The 10,935-nt window shown below is 38.2% G+C and overlaps 1 protein-coding gene across 1 annotated transcript in view; it reads right to left on the bottom strand.

Moving 5' to 3' along the window:
* Positions 1–5,416: 5,416 nt before the first annotated feature.
* The window catches only part of LOC140233050 (uncharacterized), a 48,587-nt gene continuing 43,068 nt past the window's right edge, over positions 5,417–10,935 (bottom strand). Inside the window, exons 6-8 of the mRNA XM_072313160.1 lie at positions 9,321–9,466; positions 8,763–8,915; positions 5,417–7,707 (exon numbers count right to left, since the gene is read on the bottom strand). Of these exons, the coding sequence (XP_072169261.1) occupies positions 7,593–7,707; positions 8,763–8,915; positions 9,321–9,466 (414 nt within the window). The 3' untranslated portion in view covers positions 5,417–7,592. The remainder of the gene's footprint in view (positions 7,708–8,762; positions 8,916–9,320; positions 9,467–10,935) is intronic.

Genomic DNA, 10,935 nt, shown 5'->3' with positions numbered 1-10,935 from the left:
TTCTCAGAAACTGCACACATTGAAGCATTCCCGTTTTGACAACACATCTTGATTTCCTATGTACAATATTGTACTACAAAGTGGTAATGTAAGTGTACTTGTAGATTATGTCATGACATCACCTTGGTTATTTCACTATGTTTATTTTTCAGTAAAAGAAACAAGATATCAGACATCAAAATGCCAAATGTGAAAGATCTTCCATAAGATATTCCTCCTGCCTAAAACATCCAAGCTATTTCAACACACACACACACACACACACACACACACACACACGACAGCACATGTAACAGTTATGATTGGCTCTGATATTATAACACATAGTACATGTATTGTATACCAGTTCTTTATGCCGTTTGCCTATGTATCTTCAATGATTAGGAAAATAAATGTATTCCTTGGGTATTTCTTGCATGTTGCTACAGGGCAGCCATTTGTTTTGATACACAGAATCTCTGAATCTATGTTTGAGGTATTTACTTGGTGCAACAGACATGTTGGGTTCACTGAAACATCAGAAGGTGAAATGAACCATCAACCCTCAAAACATTCTGAACAAACTGTGATGCAGATTCTAGTTTTCTCTTTCCTTTTGAGGACCTAGGATTTGTGACATGAAGGGATAAATTGAGATGAATTACTAGACAGGTGTATCATAGTTTACTGCAAGTTTTTTTTTTTTTTTACAAAAAAAAAATGGTGTAATTGATTTTCCTTTGCAGCTTAAAACTTAAAATTATTTGAATGGCAGATGAATCAATAAGGTAATGATATGAAATCAAGTTATCTTTCACTCAAGTTTTTTCGTTACTATCATAAAAATGAGGTACATGTATATGATTATGAGTACTCACCACATCTCTACTGCTCACAGTAATTTTTCTTACATCATTATTACTTTTTTTTTTTAGAGTAAGCAAGCTTTCATCAAATCAACATGTTCAAAGCTGGGTTTATGTGCTGTAGGTAATGCATGCATGTGGGGAAAAGCTTTCATGATGTGTAGCGTTCCAAATACATTGTTGTATATAAATACATGTAGTCTGTCACAAGAGTGATGTTAATACAGTAAGATTTACACTGGGCCTGGTGCTTAATAAATTGCAATACTTGTGACCAGAATGCTTACACTCTTGTCTTGTGTATGTACAGTACAATGAACTCATCTATAATGACATCTAATGCCACATCAGGAATCCATGTGGAAGTGTGTCCATGTGTGTTTCTTCCAAGCAGACATTTTGGAAACCAAAGCTTGTTTTTCAGTCGTTCATTTCTTGTACACAAAGCTACAAGTATTGATATATACTCCTGCTACCCAGGCCAATCAAGTGATGGATCTCCATCCATATGGGATATGTTGACAAGAAGTATATTGGTGAAAATCATGGTAATTGAAGGATTTGGGGTCTTGATAATTAAGAAAAATCAAATTGGAGATGCAATTGTGGATTTCATTTAGATCTTACAAAATTTATGTGAAGTATTTAGTCTTTCACATTAATGATGTAATAAAGTGGCATTTAATACATATCTATAGATGTTTTGTTAAATTTTAACTCTGTACACTTGACACGACACTGTCATCAACATAACATGCATTGAAACACCTACACCCACTCAGGGAATTCAGCAAATACACACAGGATGGACAGGATGTACAACACATTTCATTTGGCATCCATAGTACAAAATCCATTTTTATTTGATCAAAAGTGGCAAAATATTACATCATAATCACAAAAATATAAGATCTATTTTCTTCCAGATTCATGTCTTAATCACCATATGAATAATGAAGATACCATCCCACAACACCTCAGCAGTCACCGACTAATAAGAATCAAATTCACACATTCAGCGATCTAAAATGGACCTTTCTCCTACAGACTAGCTTTGCATTATCAACATTCTCTGAGTCTCAGTGGCAATAAATTACAGAGATCATTTCAACACACTTAAATCTTGCTCAGAAAAAGCTTGAAGTGACAGGATTTGTCAAGAAAATAGATAATTTCCCCCACCAAATCTACTTGAGAAGGCATAGAAGAGCACTTTGATACATTGTCTGCAATCACATGCTAATTTTCAACTCTCTAAGAGTTGTCTAGCCTGTGTAGGACTATGTTACACCACCTTCCCAGTCGCTAGGAAAGAGAAGCTAAACTCTGACAGGCTTTCTTGATTCCAGTCTTCTCAAATATCAACTATAATATTGCCTTCCCCACAAACCTCTCTATAGACATCTCTCATAACTTTTACTGCACAATTTCACAAATATGGACATGCATGTAGACACAGGTAAGCATATTTCATTAAATTCTCAATGTACTTATCTTGTAATGTCTGAAAGAGTAAATTCACATCTTGGAATGGACATATTCTTTTGTCTTTTACCATTGCAAACTTACATCATATACCTACTGAAAAATCAAATGATCTTCATAATGATTTCATTATTGGACTGGTGAATATAAAAATGTATGAAGGATGTTAATGTGTATGTCCATTAAATGATTCCAAAGCCTCATGAAAATTTCACCATTGTGAAATAATTAAATTCAAACAGTGCTAACGTATAAGCAAAACTTTGGTACATGTCATGAAATTGAAGTTTGCAATTGCATCTAACTGAACACCTTACAACTACTCAAGTGCAATGGATGTTTTTTGTCACACAAGCCCCTATTTTCTTTCCATTTCTCTCTCGCTCTCTCTCTCTCTCTCTTTCTTTCTCTCCAATCTGTCCAAATATTTATTTGACTTTCTATAAAATACATAATTGCAAATGGCAAGCCTTATTTCCATGATTATTTACAAAATCAATAGATCAGTATGGCTTGGAGTCCCTAGGGAACACCTCACACTCAATATTAAACTGAAACACTCTACATAAAACACATAAAACAAACACACTCATATGTACACTAAAACATGATGATACATCAGTAACACTTCTGATTTCAAGCACATCAGTAAATTTGCTGTAAGCAACTAGACCCATCCTACCACAAACTTATTTTCTTATGTACTTTCCACACATGTGGGCTTCATGTACATCAGTATCTTTGTACACCTACACTAAACATGTTAAATACCTATGCCGTCAGCAAACAAGTTACCGGTATATTTCAGACTTGTTTTCCTAACAATAAGTACATTTGATAAACTTGTGAAACATTTCTTGTTGATACTACATCCAGAAGCACGAATCTATCACTTTAATTACAGCAGAATATTCTGAGTTACTAAAATCACCTATGACTGTGAAAATCTCTTTAGATGTCCAGCTGATACCAGAACCAAGCATGTGGCTGTACGCAGACACATGATATAATTGAGACCAGTCAAGAAATGACAATGACTTGACTATAGAAACCTTTGCTGTTTTCCCATACCAGTGCTGTAGTGTATTAGTCACTGTGAAGTACACCGAGTGTTATAAGCCGGGTTCACACGTACATCAATTAGCGGGATACAAATCTCGAGATTTGCATCGCGATCGTCATCCCGAGTTTTTTGCACGTGTGGACAGAAAAAACCCGAAAATTAGCGGGATAAGCATCGCGATGCTAATCCCAAGAAATCTTGCGCTAGTTCATCAATTAGCGGGATAATTGGCCCCGCGCTGGTACGTGTGAACGGTCGGGATTAGAATCTCGAGTTTTTACATCCCATCATGCAATGCGCATATCACAACAGCGAGGCCTCTGCGAAGAGGTCCTTCACCTCTTTGGAGAACAATAACAACAGCGCGCGAACCACACCACTGACGCGTAAAAGACAATGGACAAAGGTAAGTGCGCACAGGTGGTGATAGAGAAGGGCGCTGTGTGACCCACTTTGCAGGCTTTGCTGTTATCTCTATCGGCAATTAGCGGGATAATTCGGTACGTGTGGACGCTCGCCAAATTAGCGGGATACCGATCGCGATCGCTATCCCGCTAATTTGGTACGTGTGGACGCTCGCAAAAAAACTCGGGTTGAGCATCGCGATCGTCATCCCGCTAATTTGTACGTGTGAACCCGGCTATAGACTACCTTACAATTTGTCACAAAACCTGCTTTTGGTGGAAGTAAAGGAGACGGACCATTTGATCATCTTGCCACGGATTTGAAATGTTTTCTTCAAAGGTTAATTATCCTTGCTGTTTTAGTTACAAAGTGAATGACTATAACAGAGCTCTTTCCTTCACTCAGACCCCATTTACAGTGAGTGAAAGGGCCGGGCTCGGCCGCGGCCAAGCTTGGCCTTCATTTCACCATAAACGTGCAAAAGGACAAATGCGGTACCAAAATCGGCTGCGCATTTGGCCAAGCTCTGGAGGTAGTCTCGGCCGTGGCAGAGCCTGGCCTTTTCTCACTGTAAACGCAAACTGGGCCAAATGCGGTACCAAATTGCGACTGGCGCGCTCCCAATAATAGTCGTTTGTTTACAAGCAGAGCGCCACTACGACAAAATATTGAAAGGTTTGGATTAAAAGCCCAGGCCGAGCCCGGCACTGTAAGCGGACAAAATTGCGGGGCCGAGTACCGCAATTGAGGCCGGGCTCGGCCCGGCCCTGCACTGTAAACGGGGTCTTAATGTCAGATACAAAGTCTACAGAAAGGAACCACTGATGGAATATGAAGCACTTTTGATATCAAAGCATGGTTGCATAAAATAAACAAGAGTCAGTAAGGTAACCAGGAAATGTGAGCGATGGTCCTTTGCACACATAAATCTCAGTCACAGATTTTGCTTATTAAGTTCAGAGAGTAATCTACAAGAGGGTGCTGCAAACTCTCCTGCATCCTTGCCCAGGACAACTAAAACTCCCTTTGGAGCAAGTTACAAAGTGAAAGGGTACCTGCCTCTTGAATGATATAGGAAGCTTGCTCAAATACCTATTTCAGCATGAGGGAAACAATTTTTGTAATATCCTGTATACACAGATTTGAACATTAAAGAAATAAAATTCAGATGACTTTCCCTATTATGTCATTGACCGCCATGATAGACCTTTTAGAGACAGTCTGCATAACATCTATCTTACATTCCCCTATTTTTGAAGGTACTCGTGTGTTCATTACAAAAGCTGTTAATTAAATCATCCGATATACTCTGATGAAGATTATGAGTGTAGTAGCTACAGTATCTTGTAGACCAAATATCACAGCTTTTAGTTTGCTTGGGAGTCGATTTGAAAATGATCGTCTCACGTCATATAACAAGATACAAATACCCAAAGTACTCAAAAAGATAATCACATCACAAAATTCTTCCAATCTTTCCCAGCTTTTACAGTCAGATTCCCTCCTACAAGCTTTACATTTACCTCTACAATTCAAGGTACATATTACAGTAAATAAGCTTGTCACATGTCCTTTGTTTGTCAGTGTCCTCTGAATCAGTCTGTCCAATGTGTTCTGTATTATATGCCATTTTCCCCTCAAACCAATATACTTATCTAGCATCCAACATTGGAGCATCTACCTCATTGTGCATGTTGAAGTAATGCAATTGTCGGGAACACCGCCTAACCCCTGTCACTACAAACTATGCAACAAACTGGAAATTCCAATGAGTAACTGATTCACTACATAACTTGAACAATACTGACCTACACAAATTCAGTACAAGATCTACTTTTGACAGATTCTTGGACGTCCGACACCTAATAATTTAAAATGGTGAACAATTAAGATCTGGTTGAATAGCTTGACAGCAGAGTAAACCGTTTGATCTATAAATCACAGCAGTAATCGTTTTGGATTACACTCTTTCATGGAATGCAGAAATAATGTCACAAAGAGGATGACATAGTGCACTTCATTTCATCTCACACCATACATGACCCTATGATGACACAATAGTTTCTGGTATCCCAATCAATGCATTGTGATATCACATGTTCATTGCTGATGCTTGGAGATTGTCAAAGGTATTTGTAAATGAGAAGAAAGCTCAATCAAAAAATAATGTATTATACCCTAATACTTCCTTGAATGCCATGACAACATGACATGCCCTCTTTGTCAAGCAACATCCTTTTACCTCACATCATTTCAAATTAGTGAGTTATGCCTCCAGTACAGTCTCTAAATACTGACAAATGAGCACACATCTTAAATGCACATTTATTTACGTAGCTGGTATATTTTTGGGCATACACATTCTAATCTAGTCATTGCACACACTGAGCCTTGCTTTATTGTGCATGGCTGCTCCTATCTTCATATTGGTGTGACAATGTCATCATCTAATCTTTTGTAAATTTTCCCAACAATTGTCCTGACTAGCATGACTAATAAATCACTTCTCTCCATGACAAAAGACATGACTGAGCCAAAGTGTCACTAAGGTTTATCATTTCTACCATCCTGTGGTTTCTCTCCTCTTGTTGATATGACATTAGTTTGAGTATTTCAGTCTTCAGAAAAGTATGTTCACCAGCTGAGTTGTATTTTGTGCTGCAATCCACAGGAAGAAACTCTATGATTGTTTCATTGCTACTGCACTGAGATAGGTCTCTGATGCATTAATTTATATTTTTTGACACAATTTTTGATGGAATGTCATTCGGAGATAACATTTTAGAGGCCCATTTTTCATTAATTTCCAATTTCTTTGTAGCACTATAGACATTCTCAATGTAGTTTTCATTTTCTGCTGTTTAATGTATTTGGCCTGTGATATCAAACTAGTTTAACATCTTCTTTTCTGTTAACTTCAAACTTTTGCTTGCACACAAGGAAGTCATCCTGGTCAAAATAAGGAATGGAAGAGATAACCTAAAATGTGCCAAGGCATAGTTAATAATAACTTGTACAGCTTTTCACAAGTATTTGGTTAATCCCAAAAAACTAGCCTCAAGCTAGACAGCCCAATCAGGCCTAACAATGTCTTAGTCCAACAGGAAGGCCATGTTAACATTACAAGGATGAAAAGGATTCAGTGATCTCTATTCACTGACAGGTAGTTTCCAAACATCTGTGCTAATCCACTGGATGTGTTAATCAGTGAATAAAACAGAATGAGGGTTCACAAAGACAAAATGAAAAGTAGGACTGGACCACTCTTCACAAGTAGTCTATCATCCCATGAAGTTATTCATCAGAATCCATATTTCCATGTCAACCCCGGGATGAAGCAAAAAGGTGTAGACCTACCCTGCTAAAATGACACATGTGGATCAACTGAGCTTCACTCATATCACTTGGGGAACTTCTCCCAGGGTGTCAGTTCACATCTATATATACACATCACATATTATACAGCTACAGAGCCAAAGCCATAGAATGACAGCAAAATGAAATCTGAACTGTGTTTTCATGCATGTGACCAACTAATCTATAAGGAGCGGCATTTAGCAGATAAAGATACCAGAAGCAGTGCTTGCCTCAGGCTTTTGCACTCAGCTTATCAAAAGAAAGAGACATGCAGGCAAATAATTTCTCATCCCACTCAAATTTGCTAACATGGGACTATTACGGCAAATATCTGCAAAATTTCAGTCCTCACAGTCCATCACATCCCGGAAAGGAAGAATGTAACTTTTCCACATAGAAACCATGCTGCTGGCTCCTGGTTCCTCCTGTGTGTGATGTCATCTTGACTCACCTCCAGCAGGTGTTACTGACTGGCTGATTGCCACGGCAACAACCTCCCTGTCTCCATTCATTCCACCACATTTCACTGGCACTTTACCAAGGGTCTCGATGCTGTCAGGCAAAGGAGAGATACAATGACAGATTAGTAGAGAGTTACACACAGACAGCTGAACAGACAAACAGATGGACAGACTGATAGCAATAACAACCATGGGGAGGGAAGGTGGAAAGACATGACAAGTATTATGTGGAAACAATTCACCAAACAGTTGCATCTATTACACAGACATCATCGTAGAGTAGGGAACAGGTGTCTGGAGAGGATAAACAGACAGAGCTTAGATTTCTCACTCCTGATAGAGGAGAAAAGAAGAGAGCGATGCACTCCGTAGATACCAGGACAAATAATCCTAATTGATTACTTCACACCAGCACTTCAAGTTGTTGGGACAAAACTAAACATAAGCATGACTAGCAACTACCTGGCTGTAAATCATGACAGCGGAAGAATGGATTAGTGTTGACTGAAGATACTTTAACAGTAATCTGCTGATTATCTGTTGTGTCAACTTTCTAAAAATCTAGCAGCAATCATAAAATAAAAGTGCAACCTACACTGTACACTAGTACATGTAGAGAAGGATGATTGCACATGCATACTTTTTCAGATTAGGATGAATCTAGCTGTCTTTTGAATACACAATGCTATCTCAAGGGAGTATTTGGCATAGTAGTCACAATACGGTTTGCTCCAATTTAGCCAATCAGTGCCTCAACAGTCTACACATAACAACGTACATGTAAGCTCCCACGAAAGTATCAATGGTTCAAAAGTGCAAGATAGTCAGCCTCCCAACAATAGCTCAAACCAGCTTAGTAAGAAATCCTGATAGCAGGCACTGCTATTTTTTCTATCATACCAGTCTAATACTAATGAAGCCACTTTTACATTTGTTTGCTGATTTTATCACAGCATCATGTGTTGACAGCTATCAAACATACGGCCTCATCAAATATAATTGCTAAGCAGGATGTCACATCATTATAAAAGATATCAAACTGAACATTCCAGTTTTTCCTGTACAGATTCTACAAACTCTAGTAAACTACATATCATTTCTTTTACCATACACTGAATCAAATACTCCAGTAAACCAGCCATGTACCTGACTTTGAGTGGGGAATCCGTTGTGTCTGGAGTGCCCTCATCATGACCGTCAGGCATCCCATGATCCATCAGGTCTGCCTCCACACATGAACGGCGGTCTCCCTCCACTGTACTACTCTCACTCTCCTGGTCGGTCCCAACTCTTTCTGTCCTACAATCATAGAAGACCAGCACTTTACGTGTCAATCACGTCTCTCAATGAGGAAATACATTCATTATTATTGTGTCTACTCCATAATATTCCATTGGCAACAACAAGATATCATCCTCTGTACCATGACTTACTTCCTGCAACTTCATTGGCAATTCAATACTACTTTCAGTTTGAAAACAAAAAATATTACAATATTTGGGAAACAATTTCCTTTTACCGTAATGTGAAAGCATGTTTACAAACCCTACAAATATGTTCACAAACATGAAAGGACCTACACTATACTATACATGCGCCACTGTCTTCTGCATGATGAGAGCCAAAGAATAGGTATCCACCGATTCCCTCTGATGGAAATAAAACCCCTTCACCAATAATGGAATGTTCCTTGGTACTACTTACTCCAATGGAAGTTCTGGATTCTGTAGTTCTTGTAGTCTTGCTTTCAGCCTGCAAATCTCATCATCCTTTTTCTTCAGCATCCTGTCCCTCTCCGCTACATCTCTCCTAAGATTGTAGACTAGTTCCTCCAGGTTGTCTACCATCACCTGGGTTTAGAGAAAAAGATGAAGACAAGATCAACTTCTGGTTTCATTTTCTACACACCCACAAGGCTACAGGGTGTTGGATTGACATGGACACACTGAACCATCATTATGAATAGGAGTTCTAATATGTATTGTACTGTGGGGTCTCCATCAACATTAAAGGCATAATTTACCATTTGCAGATGAAACAAAAACCCAGCATTACGCTTCAAAATAGTTCTCAAATGTGAGTTAGGGATACTAAAACAGTATAATTGATGTTAAGTATTGTTAAATATACAAAATTTGAACAATAGTTATAATAAAAATGTTTCCAGACTAAACCATCTACAGTTATGGTTTAATGAGAAAAATACTCTTATCTCCTTATATTTTAGGCTTTACTGCAAACATTTTATAAGGTAGGATGTTTTGTGATACAACTGACCTACACATATGTATTAAAAGTGATATTGTGAACATTTTCTATATCACTGCTCCCAAAGGTAAACCAGACCTTTAAGATCAAAGCATCATGTGAGATACACGTACAAAAATCAATAAATGGTTATGATATAAGTATGTAAAAAAATAAGAAAGTGTTTAGTATAAAATATCACACAGCAGTCAAGGGGTCCAACACAGAACAGGATGTTCATCTTCATATTCCTTTAAATGGAAATCAAAAGAGCTTGTACTGAATGGATATCTATGAGAAAAACAATAGGCTTACCATGTTTTATGAATTATATTACTGTTGTACCATTGTCCTACTCTGCCTAACTTGTTGATATATTGATAAGCACAGTCCAGACCTATAGTAGCTATTGCGCTCTCAAAGTTCAATGTCAAATCTGCAGCTAAATTTTCCTACAGCAAGCCCTGATTACTCAATGAACGCCCATTTCCACTTTTTGTGTTGTTTTGATGTCCTGTCATACTTCTTTACTATTTGTACAACCTAGATATTAAAGATAATATAAAGTTTTGGTATTACCTCAAAAGTTTCCCTGAATTTCCTTGTCTTAGTTTTTGTTTCAGGTTAAAGTACCTTTCATATAACTAACACTGTGAGACTTACTCGCCCCAAAGTGCTCTCATGTCTTAGTAATCATGCAATAATGGTTTCGTACCAGAGCCGCCGCCGTACGGCGGCGAGGTAGTACACGTATTGTACGAAACCATTATTGCATGACAGCAGTGTGCAGCCCCATACGCATACTGAGTAGCTAACTGCGACCAGCAGCCCCATACGCATAGCTAAATGGGGCTTCGCATTGTAGCTTACAGGATCATGACAGATTTACTATCGCGGGTGAGTATCAACTTAAAATCAAAAAATTTCTTCAATTTGAAGACTTACCAGTTAAGTTGAAGTATTGAAAACAGGCTTCGGGCAACGTTTGGTTTTGCCAATAGTCCCTTTCTGTTCGAATTGATGACTGAATGTGACTCGGTCGAGAGGACCTTGGGAGAGCTACACTGAATTG

The sequence above is a fragment of the Diadema setosum genome, chromosome 9 (assembly GCF_964275005.1).
Source record: "Diadema setosum chromosome 9, eeDiaSeto1, whole genome shotgun sequence".
Classification (NCBI taxonomy): domain Eukaryota; kingdom Metazoa; phylum Echinodermata; class Echinoidea; order Diadematoida; family Diadematidae; genus Diadema; species Diadema setosum.
The sequence above is the reverse complement of the archived record's forward strand: the minus strand, read 5'-3'. Positions and strand labels throughout refer to the sequence as shown.